This window comes from Heterodontus francisci, chromosome 22 (assembly GCF_036365525.1).
Source record: "Heterodontus francisci isolate sHetFra1 chromosome 22, sHetFra1.hap1, whole genome shotgun sequence".
In the NCBI taxonomy this organism is placed as follows: domain Eukaryota; kingdom Metazoa; phylum Chordata; class Chondrichthyes; order Heterodontiformes; family Heterodontidae; genus Heterodontus; species Heterodontus francisci.
This window is the reverse complement of record NC_090392.1, coordinates 83,535,759-83,562,045: the sequence shown is the minus strand read 5'-3', so window position 1 is coordinate 83,562,045 and position 26,287 is coordinate 83,535,759. Positions and strand designations below refer to the sequence as shown.

The following is a 26,287-nucleotide window of genomic DNA, read 5'->3' as shown; positions in this document are numbered from 1 at the left end:
GACAGAGTGGATAGTCAGAAGCTTTTTCCCAGGGTGGAAGAGTCAGTTACTAGGGGACATAGGTTTAAGGTGCGAGGGGCAAAGTTTAGAGTGGATGTGTGAGGGAGGTTTTTTATACAGAGGGTGGTGAGTGCCTGGAACTTGCTGCTGGGAGAGGTGGTGGAAGCAGGTACGATAGCGACGTTTAAGTGGCGTCTTGACAAATGCATGAATAGGATGGGAATAGAGGGATACGGTCCCCAGAAGTGCAGAAAGTTTTAGTTTAGACAGGCATCAAGATTGGCGCAGGTTTGGAGGGCCGAATGGCCTGTTCCTGTGCTGTACTGTTCTTTGTTCCAGTAAGGGTTGTTTACAAACCAAGTCCAAAAGACCTTCTGATGCCTTCTTTTAATGACCCCAGTGACAAAAAATCCATGAAATCCTTTTCAGTTTTCCCAAATAAAACAATGTCCATAATTCTAAAATACGAGTCCTCAAAAAAAAACTTAAAAAATATAGAAGCACTGTCATAACACTACCCAAGAGTGTTAGTGTGGATCTACCCTTAGGAGTTTCTCTCCACTGCCTACTGCGCTGGGGCCTCCCAAAATTTCTTACTTCATACCTTTTCTCAGGGGTAGACCTGGATAGATTAATGACAAGCCTCATTGCCCTTTAAAAATGTACTTAACTTCGAAAAACCCAATAAAACATTGAGTTGTTTGTCTAAACCATGGGTTGAAAAGCCATCTTTAATGCTATTCATCTGCCATTAATCTCTTGAGCCTTTGCACGTACAGCATGTTCAGGGTTGCTTTCCTTATCTCTTTCTGTTTCCCATAGCCAGTTCCATAACTCCTTCAACTACCATCCTCAGAGACGACATTGTTCGTATTTGCTTGTTATCAGATTTATGCTTAGAGCTGTTCATGAGACCTGTTAAAGAGCTGTATATAATGGTTATCCAGTCTATCTGTTCTAATTTCTTATCAGTTGATTGAACCCCCCCATGGAGTATTCACTAAACTCCTATTCTGATCCTACATACCAATTAATTTTTACACTCCAGCAAGCATCATAATTAAGCAAGGTTAAATGAAAAGCCTGACACAGCTTGTTTTTGGTTGTTTGTTTTAAGTATCTACCCAGTTGCCCTCCCACTATTGCAGAGGCCTTGTGTGATCATTGTCCCTTTTCAGGTTAGCTACAACTGTCCCCACTTAAATCAGAGAAAAGAATGATTATTCTTGTTTCCAGAGAAACAAAATGTTAAGCAGCTTCCAGTAAAATGAAATTTACAGCACTACCTATTCCTTTACCTTTTTCAAGCAGATTATTGCTGATTTCTAATGGTCCTAATATCGACCCTCTGGGGAACCCCACTGGAGACCTTCCTCCAGTCCGAAAAACAACTGTTCACCAGTACTTTCTGTTTCCTGTCACTCAGCTAACTTTGTATGTATGTTGCCACTGTCCCTTTTATTCTACAGGCTTTAACTTTGCTGACAAGCCTGTTATGTGGGACTTTATTAAAAGCCTTTTGGAAGTCCATGTACACCACATCAACTGCACTGCTCTCATCAACACTCTTGGTTACCTCATCCAAAACTCAAACAAATTAGTTAAACATGATTTTCCCTTAATAAATCTGTGTTGTCTTTATTTAATTAATCTACATTTGTCCAAGTGACTCTTAATTTTGTCCTGAATTATCATTTCTAAAAGCTTTCCCATCAATGAGGTTCAACTGACTGGCTGCAGTTGCTGGGCTTATCCTTACACCCTTTTTTGAACAAGGGTGTAACATTTGCAGTTCTCCAGTACTCTGGCATCACCCCAGTATCTAAGGAGAATTGGAAGATTATGGCCAGTGCCTCCACAATTTCCCCCCTTACTTCCCTCAGTATCCTTGAATTTATCCAATCTGGTGCTGGTTATTTATCAACTTTAAATATAGCCAACCTTTCTAATACCTCCTGTTTATCAATTTTAGCCCATCCAGTGTCTCAACTACCTCCTCTTTCACGAGGACCTAGGCAACATCATCTTCCTTGGTAAAGACAGATAAAAGTATTCATTTAGTACTTCAAACATGCCCTCTGTCGCCATGCATAAATCCACTTTTTGGTCCCTAATCGGCCCCACTCCTTTTACCACCCTTTTACTATTTATGTGCCTATTGAAGGCTTTATGATTCTCCTTTAGGTTAACTGCCAGTCTCTTCTCATACTCCCTCTTTGATTCTCTTATTTTTCATTTCCCCTCTGAACTTTCTATATTCAGCCTGGTTCTCACGTGTATTATCCACCTGATATCTGTCATATGCACCATTTTTTGTTTCATCTTCCCTCTATCTCTTTCATCATCCAGGGAGCTCTGGCTTTGTTTGTCCTGCCTTTCCACTTTATGGGAATGTATCACAACTGTACCCCAACCATCTCCTCTTTAAAGGCAGCCTATTCTGTTACAGTTTTTCCTGCTAATCTTTGATTCCAATTTACCTGGGTCAGATTCATACTCACCCCGTTGCAGTTGGCCCTCCCACAATTAATTTGGATTACTCCTTGTCCTTTTCCATAGCTAACCTAAACCTTATGGTACTATGACCACTGTCTCCTAAATGTTCGCCTACTGACCCTTGATCGGCTTGACCTACGTCATTCCATAGAACCAGGTCCAACAATGCCACCATCCTTGTTGGACCGGAAACATACTAATCTAGAAAATTCTCTTGAACACACTTCAGAAACTCTTCCACCTCTCTGCTCTTTACACTATTACTATCTCAGTCTATATTACGATAAAGTCCCCCATTATAATTACTCTATAATTTTTGCACCTCTCTGTAATTTCCTTACAAATGTGTTCCTGAATATCTTGCCCACTAGTTGGTGATCTATAGAATACACCCAGTAGTAAAGTGGTACCTCTATTGTTTCTTTGCTCTAACCAAGTAGATTCTGTCCTTGAATCCTTTTGGACAACCTCTCCCCAGCTCTGTACTATTCTTCTTAATCAATACTGCCACCCCTCCTCCTTTCTTTCATAGAGTGATAGAGTTATACAGCACAGAAACAGGCCCTTCGGCCCATCGTGTCCGTGCTGGCCATCAAGCACCTAACTATTCTAATCCCATTTTCCAGCTTTTGGCCCGTAGCCTTGTATGCTATGGCATTTCAAGTGCTCATCTAAATACTTCTTAAATGTTTTGAGGGTTCCTGCCTCCACCAGCTCTTCAGGCAGTGCGTTCCAGATTCCAACCACCCTCTGGGTGAAACAATGTTTCCTCAAATCTCCTCTAAACCTCCTGCCCCTTACCTTAAATCTGTGCCCCCTGGTTATTGACACCTCCGCTGAGGGAAAATGTTTCTTCCTATCTACCCTATCTATGCCCCTCATAATTTTGTATGCCTCAACCAGGTCCCCTCTCAGCCTTCTCTGCTCTAAGGAAAACAACCCTAGCCTATCCAGTCTCTCTTCATAGCTGAAATGCTCCAGCCCAGGCAACATCCTGGTGAATCTCCTCTGCACCCTCTCCAGTGCAATCACATCCTTCCTATATTGTGGTGACCAGAATTGTACACAATACTCCAGCTGTGGCCTAACTAGCGTTTTATACAGCTCCATCATAACCTCCCTGCTCTTATATTCTATGCCTCGGCTAATAATATCCCATATGCCTTCCTAACCACCTTATCTACCTGTGCTGCTACCTTCAGTGATCTATGGACAAGTACATCAAGGTCCCTCTGAGCTTCCTAGGGTCCTACCTTCCATTGTATATTCCCTTGCCTTGTTCGTTCTCCCAAAATGCATTACCTCACACTTCTCAGGATTAATTCCATTTGCCACTGCTTTGACCATCTTACCAGCCCATCTATATCATCCTGTAATCTAAGGCTTTCCTCCTCACTATCACACCAATTTTCGTGTCATCTGCGAACTTACTGATCATATCTCCTATATTCACATCTAAATCATTAATGTACACTACAAACAGCAAGGCTCCCAGCACCGATCCCTGCGGTACACCACTGGTCACAGGCTTCCAATCGCAAAAACAACCCTTGACCATTACCCTCTTAGTGGCCTCCTGCCACTAAGCCAATTTTGGTTCCAATTTGCCAAATTGCCCTGGATCCCATGGGCTCTTACCTTCTTAATCAATCTCCTGTGTGGGACCTTATCAAAAGCCTTACTGAAGTCCATGTAGACTACATCGACTGCTTTACCCTCATCTACACACCAAGTCACCTCCTCGAAAAATTCAATCAAATTTGGTAGACATGATCTCCCACTGACAAAGCCATGCTGGCTATCCTTGATTAATCCCTGCCTCTCCAAGTGGAGATTAATCCTGTCCCTCAGAATTTTGTCCAATAGTTTCCCTACCACTGACATTAGACTCACTGGTCTGTAATTACCTGGTTTATCCCTGCTACCCTTCTTGAATAATGGTACCACATTCGCTGTCCTCCAATCCTCTGGCACCTCTGCTGTGGCCAGAAAGGATTTGAAAATTTGTGTCAGAGCCCCTGCAATCTCCACCCTTGCCTCACATAGCAGCCTGGGATACATCTCATCTGGGCCTTGAGATTTATCCACTTTTAAGCCCGCTAAAACTGCTAATAAATTCTCCCTTTCAATGCTAAATTTGTTCAAGTATATCACAATCCCCCTCCCTGATCTCTACACCTACATCCTCCTTCTCCAAAGTGAACACAGATGAAAAGTAATCATTTAGAACCTCACCTACGTCCTCCGGTTCTACACACACATTGCCACTTTGGTCCCTAATGGGCCCTACTCTTTCCCTGGTTATCCTCTTTCCCTTAATATACTTATAAAACACCTTGGGATTTTCCTTTATCTTGCCAGCCAGTGTTTTTTCATGCCCCCTCTTCACTCTCCTAATTACTTTTTTAAGTACCCCCCCCTACACTTTCTATACTCCTCTAGGGCCTCCACTGTTTTCAGCACTCTGAATCTGCCATAAGCTTCCTTTTTTTCCTTCATCCAGTCCTCTATATCCCTTGACATTGAGGGTTCCCTGGACTTGTTGGTCCTACCCTTCACCTTTACAGGAACATGTTGCCTTTGAACTCTCACTCTGTCCTTTTTGAATGACTCCCTCTGGTCTGATGTAGACTTTCCTGCAAGTAGCTTGTGAAATTGGCTTTCCCCCAATTCAGTACCTTTATTTCAGGTCCATCCTTTTCCATAACTACCTTAAATCTTAGAGTTATGGTCACTATCCCTGAAATGCTCCCCCACTGACACTTCTACCACTTGTCTGGCTTCATTCCTTAAGATTAGGTCCCTTCTCTTGTAGGACTTTCTACGTACTGGCTCAAAAGGCTCTCCTGGATGCACTTTAAGAATTCTGCCCCCTTTAAGCCTTTTGCACTTAGACTATCCCAGTTAATATTGGGGAAGTTGAAATCCCCTACTATTATTACCCTATTATTTTTACACTTCTCTGAGATTTGCCTACATATCTGCTCCTCTCTCCCTGACTGTTTGGAGGCCTGTAGTACACTCCCAGCCAAGTGATTGCCCCCTTTTTGTTTTAAGTTCTACCCATATGACCTCATTTGAGGAACCTTCTAAGATATCATCCCTCCTTACTGCAGAAATTGACTCCTTGATCAATAGTGCAATACCACCTCTTTTACAGCCTCCCCCCCCCAACCCCAGTCACGCCTGAAGATTCTATACCCTGGAATATTGACCTGCCAGTCCTGCCCCTCCCTCAACCATGTCTCTGTGATAGCAATAATGTCATATTCCCATGTGGTAATCAACACCCTCAATTCATCTGCCTTACTTGTAAGACTCCTTGCATTAAAATAGATGCAATCCAGCCTTGCATATTCGCTTGTGCCTTAACAGGTCTATATTTTCTCTGCCTTTCAGACTGACTTAGTTTCTCTTCTATATTTGGCTGTACATCACCCCCTACTGTAACTCCACTCTGTATGCCACCCCCCTGCCAAATTAGTTTCACCCCCCCACCCCCACCTCAACAGCACTAGCAAACCTTCCTGCGAGGATGTTGGTCCCGTTCCGGTTCAGATGCAACCCGTCCAACTGGTACAGGTCCCACCTTCGCCAGAAACAGACCCAGTGATCCAGGAAACTAAAGCCCTCCCTCCTGCACCATCTCTTCAGCCAGTCATTCATCTGCTCTATCCTCCTATTCCTATACTTACTAGCGCTTGGCACCGGGAGTAATCCAGAGATTACAACCTTTGAGGTCCTGCTTGTTAATCTGCTATCTAGCTCCCTAAATTCTTGTTGCAGGACCTCATCCCTCTTTCTACCTATGTTGTTGGTACCAATGTGAACCAGGACCTCTGACTGTTCACCCTCCCCCTTCAGAATGTCCTGCAGGCGCTCCGTGACATCCTGGACCCTAGCACCGGGGCCACAGAAACGCCTATCTGTACCCTTTTCGATAGAATCCTCTAACACTATAGCTCTTCTACTCTTTTTCCTCCCCTCCTTTGCAGCTGAGCCACCCATGGTGCCACAGACTTGGCTCTTGCTGCATTCCCCTGAGAAGCTATCTCCCCCAACAGTATCCAAAGCGGAAAATCTATTAGAGAGGGAGATGGACCCAGGGGACTTCTGCAATACCTGCCTAGTTCTTACATAGAAACATAGAAAATAGGAGCAGGAGTAGGCCATTCGGCCCTTCAAGCCTGCTCCGCTATTCATTATGATCATGGCAGATCATCCAACTCAGTACCCTGTTCCCACTTTCTCTCCATACCCTTTGATCCCTTTCACCCCAAGAGCTCTATCTAACTCCTTCTTGAAAACATACAATGTTTTGGCCTGAACTGCTTTCTGTGGTAGCGAATTCCACAGGCTCACCACTCTCTGGGTGAAGAAATTTCTCCTCATCTCAGTCCTGAAAGGTTTACCCCGTATCCTTAGACTATGACCCCTGGTTCTGGACTCCCCCACCATCGGGAACATACTTCCTGCATCTACCCTGTCAAGTCCTGTTAGAATTTTATAGGTTTCTATGAGATCCCCCCTCACTCTTCTGAAATCCAACGAATATAGTCCTAACCGACTCAATCTCTCCTCATACGTCAGTCCCGCCATCCCAGGAATCAGTCTGCTAAACCTTCGCTGCACTCCCTCTATAGCAAGAACATCCTCCTTCAGATAAGGAGACCAAAACTGCACACAATATTCCAGGTATGGCCTCACCAAGGCCCTGTATAATTGCAGCAAGACACTCCTGCTCCTGTACTCGAATCCTCTCGCTATGAAAGCTAACATACCATTTGCCTTTTTTACCGCCTGTTGGACCTGCATGCTTACCTTCAGCGACTGGTGTACGAGAACACCCAGGTCTCGTTTCATATTCCCCTCTCTCAGTTTATAGCTGTTCAGATAATCTGCCTTCCTGTTTTTGCTACCAAAGTGGATAACCTCACATTTATCCACATTATACTGCATCTGCCATGCATTAGCCCACTCACTCAACTTGTCCAAATCACCCTGAAGCCTCTCTGCATCCTCCTCACAACTCACCCTCCCACCCAGTTTTGTGTCATCTGCAAATTTGGAGATATTACATTTAGTTCCCTCATCTAAATCATTAATATATATTGTGAATAGCTGGGGTCCTAGCACCGATCCCTGCAGTACCCCACTAGTCACTGCCTGCCATTCAGAAAAAGACCCATTTATCCCTAGTCTTTGTTTCCTGTCCACCAACCAATTTTCTATCCATCGCAATACACTACCCCAATCCCATGCGCTTTAATTTTACATGCTAATCTCTTGTGTGGGACTTTGTCGAAAGCCTTCTGAAAGTCCAAATAAACCACATCCACTGGCTCCCCCTCATCAACTCTACTAGTTACATCCTAGAAGAATTCTAGTAGATTTGTCAAGCATGATTTCCCTTTCGCAAATCCATGCTGACTGTCCGATTCTACCACTGTTCTCTAAGTGCTCCGCTATAAAATCTTTGATAATGGACTCTAGAATTTTCCCCACGACCGACGTCAGGCTGACTGGTCTATAATTCCCTGCTTTCTCTCTACATCCCTTTTTAAATAGTGGGGTTACATTAGCTACCCTCCAATCTGTAGGAACTGTTCCAGAGTCTATAGAATCTTGGAAGATGACCACTAATGCCTCCATTATTTCTAGGGCCACTTCCGTAAGTACTCTGGGATGCATATCATCAGGCCCTGGGGATTTATCGGCCTTCAATCCCATCAATTTTCCCAACACCATTTCTCTACTAATTTCCTTCAGTTCCTCTCTCTCACTAAGACCTGTGCTCCCCAACATTTCTGGTATGATATTTGTGTCCTCCTTTGTGAAGACAGAACCAAAGTATGCTTTTAGTTGGTCAGTCATTTCTTTGTTCCCCATAATAAATTCCCCTGTTTCTGACTGTAAGGGACCTGCATTTGTCTTCACCAATCTTTTTCTCTTCACATACTTATAGAAACTATACAGTCAGTTTTTATGTTCTCCACAAGCTTGCTCTCGTACTCCATTTTCCCCTTCTTAATCAATCCCTTTGTCCTCCTTTGCTGAATTCTAAACTGCTCCCAATCCTCAGGTCTGTTGTTTTTTTTTTGGCAGATTTATATGCCTCTTCCTTGGATCTAATGCTATCTCTAATTTCCCTTGTAAGCCATGGTTTGGCTACCTTCCCCATTTTACTTTTGCACCAGACAGGGATAAACAATTGCTGCAGTTCATCCATGCGCTCTTTAAATGTTCGCCATTGCCTATCCACCATCATCCCTTTAAGTAACGATTCCCAATCCATCATAGCCAACTCGCGCCATATACCTTCGTAGTTTCCTTTACTAAGATTCAGGACCCTAGTCTCAGAATCAACTACGTCACTCTCCATCTTGATGAAGAATTTTATCATATTATGGTCGCTCGTCCCCAAAGGGTCTCGCACCACTAGATTGTCAATTATTCCTCTCTCATTATACAATGCCCAATCTAGGATGGCCTGTTTTCTAGTTGGTTCCTCAACGTATTGGTCCAGAAAACCATCCCGTATACACTCCAAGAATTCCTCCTCTATGGTATTGTGAACAATTTGATTTACCCAAGCTATATGCAGATTAATATCACCTATAATTACAGATGTTCCTTTATCGCATGCGTCTCTAATTTCCTGTTTAATGCCATTCCCAACATCACCACTACAGTTTGGGGGTCTATATACAACCCCCACTAATGCTTTTTGCCCCTTAGTGTTTCTCAGCTCTACCCATACAGATTCCACATCATCAGAGCGAATATCTTTCCTCACTATTGCGTTAATTTCCTCTTTAACCAACAATGCAACTCCACCGCCTTTTGCTTTTTGTCTGTCCTTCCTAAATACTGAATACCCCTGGATGTTAATTTCCCATCCCTGGTCACCTTGCAGCCATGTCTCCGTAATCCTGACTATATCATACCCGTTTCCATCTATTTGCGCGATTAATTCATCCAATTTATTGCGAATGCGATGTGTGTTAAGGCACAAAGCCTTAAGGCTTGTCTTTTTAACATTACATGTCCCCTTCCCACTGTTTTTCACTGTGACCCTGTTTGATTCTGGCCATTGATTTCTTTGCCTATCACTTTTCTTATTCCCCTTACTGTCTTTTGTTCTTGTCTTTGATCCCCCCCTTCCTCTGACTCCTTGCAAAGGTTCCCACCCACCTGCCATTTTAGTTTAAACCCTCCCCAACCACTCTTCTCTGCCTGGCAGTCATCCATTCCCTTTCTGCCTGAACACCTTGTATCCAGAGATATTTATTTCCCAGTCCTGTCCTTTTTTGAGCCAGGTCTCTGTTATCGCCACAACATCATATTCCCACTTGGCTACCTACACCTGCAACTCATCAACCTGATAATAACAATATGGATATGCTTAAAGAGGCCACAATTTAGCAGACGTCATTGACAGAGTTTTACCACTTCCTTGAGGAACCCAACAATTGGCAATAGACACTAAAAGAAGTGACTAAGTACTTTGTTGAGCCATTTGTTTTAAGAAGGTTTATAAAGCTGGGGAGTGAAGAGACGAGGCAACAACTTTAGAGGGAGCTGGAATGAGTAGGACTGAGGCAGTTAAAGGCTCGTGAATGGTGAGCAAGGAACCTGAAAGCCAGCGAGTGCATAGGTGCAGATTAACCAGGATGAGGTTTAAGAGGTTCTGAAGCTTTATGATAGTGTATAGAGAAAGACTGGCTGGGAAGTCAGTGACAAGAGTTTAGGAAAACTTTTTCACAAGAAGGAGCAAGGAATGTATTGTTCCAGAAAATAGTTGAGACTGAGACTATTCCATCATTTTAATGAAAAATAGCTAAATATTTGAAGCAGAGCTATGGAAGAAACACAGACCATAGGAGTTGTTTTGGATTGTTCTTGCTAACAGCCAGCAAACAAGATGGGCAAATGGTCTCCTGTGCTGCAAATTTCTAGTCTAGTCATTTTACACTTGTCCACGTGGAATTTAATTTGTCACTTCTCGGCCCAACTTCTCATTCTATCTCAATCACCTTGCCCTAATCAGTCTGCTCCTGATAATTTGCAAACAGCCCCTCCCCCAATTTGTTGCTCGCAAATTTTAATAATTTTATCTTTATCTACATTTCCAAATCATTATTTTCATAAACATTGAATAGTTACATGACCAGCAATTTATAGGCTATAATGGGTTAATAACCCTCTGCAATGAATATTGTAGAGCCGACACAGTTTTTTTACCAACAGTTTCCACTTATTTGCATTTATGCTCCAGTCTGTTTTCAATTTGGTGTTGATTGAAAGGAATTGTGGCTTAATATGACTCCTTTGACCAACTCTCAGAATTCAGAATAAACTCCAGTAATAAAATTGCTGCCTTTTCCAGACAAAAATAATTAATGACTGAAGCTAGCAGTTAAGGACAAGATTTTAAATTAGTAAAAAGTGAATTTAAAACAGTGCACACAAAATGTACTTTACTCAAAAGGTGATAATTGTTTATAATAACTTGTTTTCCAGGCCATGGAGTTAGGAATGACATCTGCCTATTATAACTACATCTTCACATCTCTGGTAAAGTAATGACAAGCAGCCAATGGTAAAGATTATTTACCTAGTAGAGGGAGGGAGGGTGAGGGAGGAAAGGGGTGGAGGGGAAGGGGAGGAAGCGAAGGGGAGGCGGGAGGAGGTAAGAAAGGGAGAGGTGAGAAAGGGAAGAAAGGAGAGTATAGGTGGGAAGATAGAGGAGGGGAAGGAGGGAGAGGGGATGGAAGAAAAGGAGGGCAAGGGGAGGGGAGGTGGGAGGGAATAGGGAAAGAGGGGACAGCGGGAAGTGGATAAGAGGAGGTGGGGGAAGGATGGTGGAGGGGAGGGGGAGGGAGGATGAAAGTAAGGGGGAGGGGAAGAGTGGGAGGAAGACAGTAGGAGGGGGAAGGCAGGAAGATGTGGTGCAAGAGGAAGAAAGTCAAGAACACCAACTTCCAGGATAGATCTGAAGATATCATCATCATAGATGGCTGTTAAATTTAAGAACAGTTTCTGTAAATAATGGGCGAAGATCAGGTTTATGGTGCATCTATTAAAAGAAATCTAAGATATGCTTGAGTGGAGACTTCTTAACCACAAATAGTGATCTTCAGCAATGGACAACGCCACATTTTCATTCTCACCTTGATTGAGGAAGTATAGTTGTGTTAGTTCTGCTTAGGACTCAGGATTACAGCATGTTGATGCATGATGTACTATCCCTAGTAAAAGAAGTCTGTATCTACCTTTGTGCCATTATTTGAGAAGACAATATTCTTCAATTGTTGAAGTGTAATTGTCAGGTGCAGTGCCATGTCAGGATGGGATGCCATACAAATGTTCAAGAAAATCACTCAGGACCAGTCCTGTAAACCATCTCCTCGCAAATTACAAAACGGCCTGGCAATGCAGCCTGATTGTTGTCCTGGTCAAAGATTGATCCATATTACCAACATTTTTTAAATCAATGTTTGAGTTCCCAATGGGACAGCTGATTAACATTTTGGATAACTGTACGGAAAAGTAAGAACAACAATTTAATTACCAATACAAAAGCAAAATACTGCACATGCTAGAAATCTGAAACAAGAACAGAAAATGCTGGAAACACCCAGCAGATCATGCAGAATCTGTGGAGGGAAAAACAGAGTTAACGTTTCAGGTCGATGACCTTTTATCAGAATTGGCAAAGGTTACAAATGTAATAGGTTTTGAGCAAGTGAAAGAGGGGAAGGGGAAGAAGCACAAAAGGGAAGGTCGGTGATAGGGTGAGGACAGGAGAGATTAAATGATAAAAGGTTTCATGGTATACAGCCAAGTAAAGAAAAAAAAATGTGTCTGAATGTATCTTAGAGTAGGTTAAAGGGTCGGCACAACATCGTGTGCCGAAGGGCCTGTACTGTGCTGTACTGTTCTATGTTCTATTAATGAGGTGTAAATGGCAGGAGAGCAGCCATCTGAACACAAAGTAAAAGGACTAGGAAAGAAACCAGGTGGGGGAACGGAAAAAAAACACAAATGTGAAAAAAGAAAAAAATGGGGACAGAGGTTTTGAGTCCAGAAGGTTGTAGAGTGCCTAATTAAAAGATGAAGTTCTGCTAGAAATCATAGAAAGAAACATAGAAAGTTTAGGGAACAGAAAGAGGCCACTTGGCCCATCGTGTCTGTGCCGGCTGAAAAATGATCCACCTATTCTAATCCCACCTTCCAGCATTTGGTCCGTAGCCCTGCAGATTAGGGCACTTGAGGTGCATATCCCGACTCCTTTTGAATGTTCCTCGAGCTTGCATTGAGCTTCATTGGAACGCTGCAGGCACACACAGAAAGGTCAGAGAGGGATTGCCAATCTGTGTTACTTTGTCTGATCTGTCATGGTGGCATGGGGAAGCTTATTGTTGTCCTCAATGTCTGTGAGCTAGGAGAGAGAATCAGCCAGAATGCCTGCTCCTGATCTTCTGATCATTGTTCAGTGTCCCCTGCAGGAAATCTGGTGTGCTGATATTGGAGGATGCAGCTTTGGGCTCCATGGTCAAGTGGCTTGCCAGCTTGTGTTGTGATGGTTTACATATAAAGAACAGGTAGTCAGGGTAGGTATTGGAAGACAATGTGTACTTCTTGAGAATAGGAGAGGGGAGATAATTGACAGAAAAGCAGGAACTAGAAAATAAGTCAAAGTTTTTTTGTTCCTTCTTGGCTTTAGGAGTTTCCCCTTCTCCATTTTGATGGACTTGGTGAGGATCATGTGAATATTTTGGGATTTTCCATCACTAACCCGGATCATCCACAGTATAATGACTTTGTCTACAGTCTGAACACTTCCTGGCAGGAAAATTGTGCACACGCTTCTTATCCTGGGGCAGCAGTAAGTTACTGACCTAATGCAGATTGAACTGGGTAACAATCTGGTACATAAAGAAATATGAAATTTGAAATAAATTAATGAAAATATATGTGTGGTGTACATGCTTTTATTTCATGTACCCAAAAACCTTTATGTATTTTCTGATTTTCTTATAAAGAGTTTTCTTTGGTGCGACTGGGAGAATGAATGAAAATCTCCAGCCCAGCTTTTGCTGCGGGTGTGGTGATTTGTTTAATTTGATGATAATCTTTATCTTAATGGGCTATGGGCCCTGCCAACTTCCCGGCTGCATTGCTGATGACTTGTGCTCAAGAACTAGCCCCACCTCAAGTGCCAGGCACTAACCATCTCCCTTTGACATTCAAAAGCATTACCATTGTCAAATCCCCACTGCCAGTATTCTGGAGGGTCGCCATTGACTAGAAATTTAACTTGATCAGCTGCTTAAATACAGTGGCTACAAGAGCAGGATAGAGGCTGGGGATTCTGCAGTGTGTAACTCACCTCTAGACTCCAAAAGCCTTTTCACCACAAAGGCACAATCAGGATAATGATGGAATACTTTCCACTTGCCTGGATAAGTGCAGACCCAACAACACTCAAGAAGCACCATCCAAGACCAAGCAGTCCACTTGATTGGCACCCCATCCACCATCTTAAGCATTCACTATCTTCACCATCAGCACACCATGGCTACAGTGTGTACCATCTACAAGATGCACTACAGAAACTCACCAAGGCTTCTTCAACAGGACCTGTTCCCATTGGTGGAAGGGTCGAGAACAAGAGGGCACAGATTTAAGGTAATTGGCAAGAAACAGGAGAAGGCCATTTAACCTCTCCAGCCTGCTCCGCCAATGAATAAGATAATGGCTGATCATCTACCTCAATGCGACTTCCCCGCATTATCCCTATATCCCTTGATGTCATTGATGGCTAAAGAAGCAATGGCGACATGAGGAAAAACTTCTACATGGAGCAAGTGGTTAAGATCTGGAATGCACTGCCTGATAGTGTGGTAGAGGCAGATTTAATCAAGGCATTCGAGAGGGAATTGGATTGTTATCGAAAAAGGAAGAACGTGCAGGGCTTATAGGGAGAAGGCGGGGAGTGGCATTAGGTGAATTGCTCCTTCAGAGAACCAGTGCAGACTTGACGGGCCAAATGGCCTTCTCCTGTCCTGTAACAATTCTGTGATTCTGTGACCTCCCAAGCCCATGCTCTCTACCATCTAGAAGGACAAGGGCAGCAGGAGTATGTGAACACCACTTCCTGCCAGTTCGCCTCCAAGTCACACACCATCCTGACTTGGAAATATATATCACTGCTTCTTTATTGTCACTGGGTCAATATCCTAGAACTCCCTCCCTAACAGCAGTGTGGATGTACCTTCACCATGTGTACTGCAACATTTCAAGAAGGTAGCTCATCACTTTCTCAAGGGCAATTTAGGGATGGGCAATAAATGCTTGCCCACATCCTGTTAAATGAATAAAATGAAAACATAACAGACTTGTTTGGAAAACAGAATCATATGGCATGAAAAGGATGGATGTAACTTGGGTACATAATAAGCTAGGGGACGGGAGGCAGCGAATAGTAGTGAACAAATGTTTTTCTGACTGGTGGAAAGATCGTAGTGTGCAGGAAATACAATTTTGAAGTTTGTGGATCATATAAAACTTAACAACATAGTAAATAGTGAGGAGGATAATAACAGACTTCAGGAGGATATAGACAGACTGGTGAAATAGGCAGACACGGCAGATGCAATTTAATGGGGATAAGTGTGAAGTGATGCTCTTTGGAAGGTACAATGTGGAGAAGCAGTGTAATCTAAATGATATTATTTTGAGGGGGGTGCAAGAGCAGAGAACCCTGGGGGTGCATGTACATAAATCCTTGAAGGTGGCTAGGCAAGGTGGAAGGCAGTTCAGAAAGCAATTAGGGATGGGCAATAAATGCTGTCCTTGCCAGCGACACCCACATCTTGTGAATGGATTAAAAAAAGGATAGCAGTGATCAAAGGATAGAGTTAGCAGTAATAGAGAGAGAGGATGGCAGTATATGGAAGTGCAAAATGAAGGGTGCTGAAGGAGAGAAGGCAAGAAGCAGTAGGTGGGAGCTTTGGGAAGTACATGGGAGAATCTGAGAGCAGCACTTTGATATGAAAGGAGATAGAAAATGATAGCAGGAAGTGAAAGGGAAGGTGAAGGTGAGTCCCAGCATTACCTGAGAAGGAATGGTTTTCCCTGGAACGCTCTTGTCACATGCAACCCCCAGAATGCCCATTGCCCGGAACTGCAGCACCATTTTTGTACCTTCACAATTTGGATTTTTCTTTCAGATTTTTGCATATATTTTTTCATTGCTCGTGTACAAATGAAGAAATGTTGTGTAATACCAGTGCCTGAGATAAAAGACAAACCTGTGTAACTACTTGTTTTCACAAATTAGACCCAGTCTTGAAATTCAGTCTTTCAGAAGTTGTTCTCAGTTCAGCTGGTTCCTGCATTGACTAATATGTAGTCTCTCATTCTGTGAGCGTTAATTCAAAACTGCAGCTCTGGTGATGGAGAATTTTTCCTTAATTTTTATATAACAATTTCAAACTATTTTGTAATTTTTTTGTTCGTTTTAGCTAACTATTAATGATGGATCAAACTACAGTTTTCTGTCCTTGGCAGAATTTATCTAGATACTGTACGAAATTACCACTTGAGGCATTTTAATTCTCAACCAAGATTGATGTTTGCTTTGAAAGTTCTTTTAATTAAACCGTTAATTTAAAGTAAAAGGGATTTTTTGCAAATAGTGTTTCCACATTCAAACTGAGTTTACTTCTGAAGTTTGAACCATCTTTTTAACTCTCTCCAGAAGTGATCTTCTGTCTCTTGCACTTAGCTCTCCTCTGCACTCCTGTTTGACGCTGTCTATGTTGTTGTAACTGCTGTCCACGAACTTAACCGCAGTCAGGAAATTGCTGTCAAATCCTTGTCCTGTGGCTCTGCACAGATTTGGCAACATGGAACCAGCCTGATGAACTACCTGAGAATGGTGAGTAATAAACATCTTTAGAGATCAAACTGCTTAGGACTCTGTATAGATTCTGGATGGTGCCATTGTTCTCTGTACGTATGGAATCATGGAACATGTACAATGTTGCTGCCTCTTGCCTGTGTGGAATCTATATAGTGTGGTTGCTCTGTGTCCATTTGGTGTCTGTGCAGTATCATTGCTCTCTGTATCTATGGAATATATATAGTGTTAGTGCCCTCTCTTGTCTATATAGTGCCATTGCTGTGTCTTTTACTGTATAGAATTCTTACTTTCATGGGTGTTTTCTGTTAATTAATCTCAATATAAAACTTTATCATTCCAAACAGTATACATAACTTCTAGCAACTGTTCTGTTTTGTAGATAGATATGTAGATCTCTGTGGAAACTGTGTGCCAATTGTATACAAGAGCTGTATCAGTGGGGAGCATTCTTGCCCCTGCGTCAGAAGGTCATGAGTTTCATGTCCCACTCCAGGGACTTGAGCACAAAATCCAAGCTGACACTCAAGTTCAGTGCTAAGGAAGTGCTGTACTGTCAGAGAAGCTGTTTTCCTGATGAGACATTAAACCGAGGCCCTGTCTTCCCTCTCAGGTTGATGTGAAAAGATTCCATTGCACTATTGGAAGAAGAGCAGGGTAGTTCTCCCTGGTGTCCTGGCCAATATTTATCCTTCGACCATCATCGCTTAAAGCAGATTATCTGGTCATTATCACATTGCTGTTTGTGGAATCTTGCTCTGCACAAATTAGCTGCCACGTTTCCTACATTACAACAATGACTGCACCTCAAAAGTACTTCATGGCTGTAAAGTACTTTGGGATGTTCTGAGGTTGTGAAAGATACGATATAAATGCAAATCTTTCTTTCCAAGGAGACTGTACCACTGGTATATGAGTGCTGAAAGAGTATGTACCACTTGTAGATGAGAGTGAAGAAACTGTGTACCACTTGTACTTGAAAGAAAACCTACTTTATATGGCTGCTATAAGTATCTTAGAAATGATCAGACTCCATCATAAATTTTCCTGCTTTCAGCGAATGGCTTATTTTCTATACTTGGCACACATTTTAGCTATTGACACAGTAACATTGAATTACGTCAAGTATGCAGCACAGAAACAGGCCATTCAGTCAATACAGTCTATGCCAGTGTTTATGCTGTACATGAGCCTCTTCCCACCTCCTCATCTCACCTTATCAACATATCCTTCTATTCCTTTCTCCCTCATGAACTTATTTAGCTTTCCCATAAATGCATCTATACTATTTGCCTCAACCTAAAGGCCTGCTCGGGTCTGCAGGAAAAAAAACCCCACCCGAGCCTGACAGAACCACATCCGACCCGGCCAGAGTCCTTCCATTTTTTCCTGCGCACAACCTGACACGACCCAACCCTCAGTTAACATACCTTCCGTTTTTCACTTTATTGCTGATCTGCACAAGTTTAAAGTAACTGTAACAAGACCACCTTTCTAGTCCAAAAATTAAATTAACATTGGAGCTAAAGGCCTGCTCAGGTCAAGAAAAAGAACCTGACCCGAACCTGACCGATCCACAGCAGACCTGAGCCCGACCCAACTCGACACGACCCAAGCCCAACCTGACCATCCCTTTACTTGCCTTCCAACTGGGAAGCTCCACGAAGCTTAAGCGCATGCATGATGACATCATTGTGACATCACTCGCTCACTGCGCAGATTCAGTTTTGTCCCGGACTGCCAGCTCAGCTAAGTTTTTTATTTTTAATACTTAGCAGCAGAGCACTTCCGTTTGTGTCCGGCCCGAGCCAACCCAAGCACGACCCGGACTCGGCCCAACCCGAGCCCGAATGCTGGACCCAGAAGTGCAGCCCGAACTGACCTGAACCCGACACGTCAAAGAACAGTACAGCACAGGAACAGGCCATTCGGCCCTCCAAGCCTGCGCCGATCTTGATGCCTGCCTAAACTAAAACCTTCTGCACTTCCGGGGACCGTATCCCTCTATTCCCATCCTATTCATGTATTTGTCAAGATGCCTCTTAAACGTCTCTGTGGTACCTGCTTCCACCACCTCCCCCGGCAACAAGTTCCAGGCACTCACCACCCTCTGTGTAAAGAACTTGCCTCGCACATCCCCTCTAAACTTTGCCCCTCTCACCTTAAACCTATGTCCCCTAGTAACTGACTCTTCCACCCTGGGAAAAAGCTTCTGACTATACACTCTGTCCATGCCGCTTATAACTTTGTAAACCTCTATCATGTCGCCCCTCCACCTCCGTCATTCCAGTGAAAACAATCCGAGTTTATCCAACCTCTCCTCATAGCTAATGCCCTCCAGACCAGGCAACATCCTGGTAAACCTCTTCTGTACCCTCTCCAAAGCCTCCATGTCCTTCTGGTAGTGTGGCGACCAGAATTGCACGCAATATTCTAAGTGTGGCCTAACTAAGGTTCTGTACAGCTGCAGCATGACTTGCCAATTTTTATACTCTATGCCCCGACCAATGAAGGCAAGCATGCCGTATGCCTTCTTGACTACCTTATCCACCTGCGTTGCCATTTTCAGTGACCTGTGGACCTGTACGCCCAGATCTCTCTGCCCGTCAATACTCTTAAGGGTTCTGCCATTTACTGTATACTTCCCACCTGCATTAGACCTTCCAAAATGCATTACATCACATTTGTCCGGATTAAACTCCATCTGCCATTTCTCCGCCCAAGTCTCCAACCGATCTATATCCTGCTGTATCCTCTGACAATCCTCATCACTATCCGCAACTCCACCAACCTTTGTATCGTCCGCAAACTTACTAATCAGATCAGCTACATTTTCCTCCAAATCATTTATATATACTACAAACAGCAAAGGTCCCAGCACTGATCCCTGTGGAACACCACTAGTCGCATCCCTCCATTCAGAAAAGCACCCTTCCACTGCTACCCTCTGTCTTCTATGACCGAGCCAGTTCTGTATCCATCTTACCAGCTCACCTCTGATCCTGTGTGACTTCACCTTTTGTACCAGTCTGCCATGAGGGACCTTGTCAAAGGCTTTACTGAAGTCCATATAGATAACATCCACTGCCCTTCCTTCATCAATCATCTTTGTCACTTCCTCAAAAAACTCGATCAAATTAGTGAGACACGACGTCCCCTTCACAAAACCATGCTGCCTCTCACTAATAAGTCCATTTGTTTGGTTGTCGGGTTCGGGTCGCGTAGCCGGCCTTTACCTCAATCAACCATTCCACTATCTCACCAGCTTCTGGGTAAAGAGGTTTCTCCTGAATTCTTTCGAATCGTCGAATCTTACAGCAGAGAGTGAGGCCATTTGGCCCATCGTGCGTGTATCAGCTCTTTGAGTTCCACTCCCCAGCTCTTTCCCTACAGCCCTGCAAATTTTTCCTTTCAAGTATTTATCCAAGTCCCTTCTGAAAGTAACTACTGAATCCATTTCCACTGCTTTTCAGGCAGTGCATTCCAAATCAGAACAACTCACTGTGTAGAAGAATGTCTCCTCCTTCTCAACTTGTCTCACCACCTTCAAAGACTTGTGTATGTGAACCACCAGATTTCTCTGCTTCTGCACCCCTTTTAAAATTGTATTGTTTATTCCTTATTGGATTTATTAGTAACGGTCTTAGATTTACAACCCCCTAGTTCTGGACTCTTTAGTAGAAATGTCTTCTCTACATCCACCCTATCGAACCTCTTCATAATTTTAAAGACCTCTATCAGATTACCCCTCAGCCTTCTCTTTAGAGAAAAGAGTCCAGCCTGCTCAGTCTTTCCTAATAGTTATACTCTCTCAGTTTTGGTATCATCTTTGTAAATCTTTTTGCACTTTAGCCAGTGCTTCTAGGAACATGGGAACATATAAACAGGAGTAGGCCATTCAGTCTCGAGCCTGTTCCACCATTCAATTAGATCATGGCTGACCTGTGACCTAACTCCATATACCATCTCTGCCCTGTATCCCTTAATACCTTTGGTTAACAAAAATCTATCAACCTCAGACTTAAAATGAATATCCTTTTTATATTCTATATCCTTTTTATGCTGTCACGCTGGTGGAAAAGTAGTCTAATGTAAAAACCCAGGCTCGTTAAGGTGGCGCTGGCAGGCCTCCCAGCCAAATGGAAGGGAAGTTGTTGGAACATGGTGTAAAATTGAGACATATCTGAGAGAAAGGGTAGGGAGCTATAGAAGTGTAAGGATTAAGTGACTTTGTGTAAAATTAGGAGAATCTTTATCACTGTAGGGAAGTGTGGAGATAAAATGTGTGTAAATGAAATGGTTTACAAGTGACTGTGCACAGATTGACTCTGGCACTCAGCATCATGTTTTTAGGCTTTTGCAAATGAACATATCTGAGAATGAAATTGTGTCAATCACCAATTTCTATGTGCACGGGTCCAGGTGGAATTAGACGGTCTAACTGGTCATGTTGAATTCGACAGCAAGGGTCAGAGAACTAATTACATCTTGAAGATTATGCAACGCGGTAGAGAAGGGCTGAAACAGGTAATCAGAGAATTTTCACTCCTACAGCAGTATTTTTGTAGTTTCTTTGGAACGTTTTGGGGCTCGGAATATTATTTTGAGAATTTGAGGTTGGAGGGTATGCCTATGACAAACATTCCTGATCAATGGAGTTTGAACAGGAGATTTTTTTAATGCTTTGCTTTCTTCCCTGATGCCGGCCTTATACTGAGATTTTTGTGCTGAATTTATATCACTGAGGTAAAGATTTGAAACCAATTATACAGAGCAGCTTAATTGCACTTGTACCTTGAGTTGCTGATTCACCCCATCAGGATTATTTGCGTACTGGAAAAAGCAGAACCCTGGGATTAGCAGCATGGGATGAGATTAGCTCCCAAAAGTCTGAGACAAGATCATTGCTGAAAGTATCATCACGGAGATAAAGCAATTCTATTTTCTGCTATGAAACCAGGCATTTCCTTGTAGATATTCTGCATTATTGTTTTACATTTGTATGGCTTACTTCTTTAATAGACCAGGGTGGCGCAGTGGTTAGCACTGCAGCCTCACAGCTCTAGCGACTCAGGTTCGGTTCTGGGTATTGCCTGTGCGGAGTTTGCAAGTTCTCCCTGTGACTTCGTGGGTTTCCACCGGGTGCTCCGGTTTCCTCCCACAGCCGAAGACTTGCAGGTTGATAGGTAAATTGGCCATTGTAAATTGCCCCTAGTGTAGATAGGTGGTAGGAGAATTGAGGGAAGGTGGGGATGTGGTAGGGAATATGGGGTTAATATAGGATTAGTATAAATGGGTGGTTGTTGGTCGGCACAGACTCGGTGGGCCGAAGGGCCTGTTTCAGTGCTGTATCTCTCTATGACTCTAATATGTGCCTCTCTCTCAATTAGTCATGGGAATTTAATACCTAAATTTGGGACATTTTATTCAGAACTCCCTTTATTACACAAATAATGTCAGTCTCTGCCGGATTTGCCTCCTTTCAGTTAACTATTTTCTGTTGTTCTTGGTGTTTGTATTTTCTGCCAGATATACACAGTAATAGATTAATGAAGGATATAGACATAAAGATATAGATCTAATTACAGATACAGGTTACTAAGAGATAGGAGTTAGGATATAGATATTAAGAAACTTGGATAGGTAGTAAGCAGTTAGTAACAGACTTCAGGAAGACATAGACTGGTGAAATGGACAGACACATGGCTGATGGGATTTAATGCAGAGAAGTGATACATTTTGGCAGGAAGAATGAGGAGAAGCAATATAAATTAAATAGTGGTAATACTCAGCTGGTCTGGCAGCAAAAGAGAGAAACCAAGTTAATGGCTGGGATTTTATCTGGGTGATGGGAGTCTTGCTCACCGGTTTAAGCACCAGTGAGAGCCCAGCGTCACCTCCTCAGGGGGTCAATTAGGCACTTAAGTGGACGGCAGTGGGCCTTTCCTGGGAACAAGGACTCCAACGACAGATGTCCCGCCTGCTGAGAGTTGTCGTCCAATCAGAGGCTGGCAGCTCTTTAATTGAGCAGCGCCACTACAGAAGTGGTGACTGCTGCTGGTACTGGACCTAGTTGGAGGCGAGGGACCCAAGCCAGAGGTAGGTCAGGGCTGGAGGGGTTTTGCAGGGGCTGAGGGGGGGGGGGTTGCTCTCAGTGGGCCTCCCCCTTCTCGATGCCAGGTCTCTCGATCAAGCACTAAGTGCGGTTCACAGGCCTTTCCGCCCTGGACTTAATTTGGGTGGAGGCAGGAAGGTGCCGCTGTCCCCCCTCCCACCACTATCCCACCACAGAATTGTTTTTGTTGTATTTTAGATTTCCAGCATCTGCGGTATTTCGCTTTTGTATAAATTTAATGATACAATTTTAAAGGGATGCAGGAACAGAGGTAACCGGTGGTGGGGGGTGGGGGGGTGCAGGAGTTGGGGGAGGGCGGGAGTGGGTGGTTGTGTATGTACACGAGTCTTTGAAGGTGGCAGGACAAGTTGAGAAGGGTGTTAAAAGAAGCATATGGGATCCTTGCCTTTATAAATAGATGCATAAAGTACAAAAGCAAGGAAGTTTTACTAAATCTTTATAAAACACAGGTTAGGACTGAGCTGCAGTTTTGTGCCCAATTCTGGACACCACATTTTAAGGGGTGATTTCAAGGTATTGGAGAGGGTGCAGAGGAGATTATGGGAATGGTAACAGGGATGAGGGACTTCAGTTACAGAGAGAGACTGGAAAAGTTGGGATTGTTCTCCTTACAGCAGAGAAGGTTAAGGAAAGATTTAATAGAGGGCACATGTTTAAGATAATTGGCATTGCAATTTAATTTAAGATAATCCCCCTTAATTCCTGCCTGCTGCATATTTACTGCAGATTTTAGGCCAGAGGCGGCAGCCTCATAAATACATGGAAATTGGGATGCAACGATGCCATTAGAATCCCAATGTATATGGAACGTGCCCACAAAAAGTACCACTCGGCACTGAACCTACTGAGTAAAAACTAGTGGGATTGGTTTTCATGGGCCATTGGAAACAGTATTTTAAGAGACACTTACCTGAAAGCACTCTCACCATCTGTAACTGTTTGCTATTGCATTTTTTTTTCATTTCCACAGGAGACACCTGGGAAATTGCTTTTTTTACATTAATTCTGCTTACACACTCTCATTAAACACAAAGCTTATAATACTAACATTCTTGCTACCTTGATTGCTTACATGAAGACAAGCAGCTTCCCTACCACAAGGAGTAGCAGTTGGACCTTGTAGCTGGTGAGCAGTTGCTTGGCAAGGACTTTACCAGTTGATAGGATCTCCAGGACAGACTGTTTCCTGAATTTGAAAAGCAATGGAAGAGGAGTTTGTGAATCTCCAGGCAGACCTTTATTTCAGACCTTTGCAACAAGGCCTACTGCCTGCTGGGCCAGTAGCCATGTTTTGCCAGTGGCAGAGAAAGTCAGCACTATTCTTAACTTCTTTGCCTCAGACTCCTGTCAGATTGCTGCAGGGCAATTTTCCTGTATCTCTCAGTCTGTTGTTCATAAGTGCTTCAAATGGGTCACCAAAGAAACGTAGGGACAGGAGTAGGCCATTTAGCTCCTTGAGCCTGTTCCACCTTTGAATAAGGTCATGACTGATCTGTAACCTAACTCCATATGTCTGCCTTTGCCCCGCCCTTAATGGCTAGCAAAAACCGATCAATCTCAGATTTAAAATTAACAACTGATCTAGCATCAATTGCCATTTGCAGATAGGCCGTCCAAACTTCTACCAGTCTTTTGTGTGTAGCAGTGTTTCCTAATTTCATTCCTGAAAGGTTTGGCTGTAATTTTTGACTATGCCCCCAGTCCTAGACTCCCAAATAGTTTCCCTTAATCTACCCTATCTATTTTCCTTAATAGCTTGAAAACTTCAATCACATCACCCCTTAACCTTCTGAATTCCACAGGATACAACCCTAGTTTGTGTAATGTTTCCTCATAGCTTATCCCTTAGAGTCCAGGTATCATTCTAGGCAATCTATGCTGCACTCCCTCCAAGGCCATATATCCTTCCTTAGATGTGGTGCCCAGAACTGCTCACAGTACTTCAGGTGTGGTTAAACCAGCTTTGTATAGCTGAAGCATGACTTCTACCCCCTTGTATTTCAGTCCTCTGGATATAAAGGGCAACATTCCATGAGCCTTTTTGATTATTTTCTGCACCTGTCCATGACATTTTAATGATCTGTGTACCTGGACCCTGAAACCCTTTGGACCTTCACTGTTTCTAGCCTTTCACCATTTAGAAGGTACTCTGTTCTATTCTTTTTTGGTTCAAAGTGGATGATTTCACATTTGCTTACATTGAAATCCATTTGCCACAATTACCATAATTTTGACCATTCACTCAATCTATCAATATCGTTTTGTAGTTTTACACTTCCATCCACCCTGTTTACAATGTCATTTATCTTTGTGTCATCAGCAATTTTGGATATGTAGCTTCCTTTCCCATCATCTAAATTCTCTCATTTTCCCATCATCTAAATTTTCCCATCATCTCATTTTCCCATCATCTAAATTCTCTCCCATTCTCCCTTTTCTCCTTCTGTTTTTATCTTTTTTTCTGTTCCTGTTCTCCTATTGCATTTTGTGATGATCCTGGGAGAAAGAAAATTATGTAGGAATGGTTATTTGAGGTTTAGGATGAGCAAATGAAGAACATTCAGGGGAATATTGACTGGCTGACCATTGAAAAAACAGATAAAGATAAGAAAAGTTGAGATAGATAGAGATTTGGAAGGTAGAGGTGAGAGATGAATTGTCCATCAGTTAATCATTTTTTTTGCTTGTATTCTGCTTGAAGTATGAGAGAAGTCTCTCCTAGAGTTAGGACCACAGTTCACGTCATTGAATTTGGGATATTTAGTGAGCTAAGGGGCAGAAATTGGCTGTGGCCCATTTTCAGGTCCAAACCAACTGGTCTAGAGCTGCCCCTCATTTGCTTAATTTGGTGAGCTGCTGGTATTTGAAGCACCTCCACATGTAGCTCACCAGCAGCAGCACGAAGTTAAGTCCTGGGGTAGAGCGGGGGGCAGTATGGAGCAGCAGTGAATGGGGACCAATTGGGGAGTTGAGAAGTCGGGAAGCACTCTTAGTTCCGCAGCAACACATTCTGATTTCTTTTTTGAAAAATAACCCTACATTTGGTTGCCATTTGCTTCACAGGTCAAAAAACAATTTCTGTGAGGGGAGTGAAATCAGGCGTAGGTCCCTTCATTTATACTTGTAAGGGGCCTAATGCCTTTTTTAGGTGTCTGTTAGGGATACCTGAGACAGGCCCAACCTTGCAATTTACCCTCCTTGGGCCTCTTTCACACCCATGAAGTGGGAGCAAGGTAAGTTATACTCCTTAAGAGGTTTTGATGGAAAATTAAATGTTTGGTTACAAATGGAAATGGAGCTTCTTGGTGGCAGCTTTACAGCAGCTCTGAGGTAAGATGATAAGTTCAAGGAGCCCATTAGATGAAGAATGACTCAGAATGTAACCACCAAAGGTAAGAAGTATTAGCTGTTGGTTAAATTTGCGAGATAAATTAATAGGCTTTGGAGGTCATTTTAACCCAACTCACTGATTGGGAAACCTATTGAATCAAGAGAAACACTGGTTTTACAGTCTGCTGAATAATACTCTCCACATCCTCAATGAATAATATAATTGTGTGGGGTGTAAAACTAGCATTGCTCACAATCCCATGGGTCTCCTAATGGGTGGGTTAGGTTAAAATTTCCCCTTTGTCTTTGAAGAATTGAAAATACAAGATTTTATTACCAATCAAAGGATACCTCTGCCTTTCAGTCACCAAAGTTTGGTTTATTTCACTTAATAT

General features: G+C 43.0%; 1 protein-coding gene across 2 annotated transcripts in view; it reads left to right on the top strand.

Moving 5' to 3' along the window:
* The window catches only part of grik4 (glutamate receptor, ionotropic, kainate 4), a 183,232-nt gene that overhangs the window by 76,430 nt on the left and 80,515 nt on the right, over positions 1–26,287 (top strand). For both annotated transcript variants that reach the window (XM_068054201.1, XM_068054200.1), the window contains exons 7-10: positions 11,020–11,073; positions 13,226–13,387; positions 16,292–16,444; positions 20,849–20,953. In XM_068054201.1, the coding sequence (XP_067910302.1) occupies positions 11,020–11,073; positions 13,226–13,387; positions 16,292–16,444; positions 20,849–20,953 (474 nt within the window). The remainder of the gene's footprint in view (positions 1–11,019; positions 11,074–13,225; positions 13,388–16,291; positions 16,445–20,848; positions 20,954–26,287) is intronic.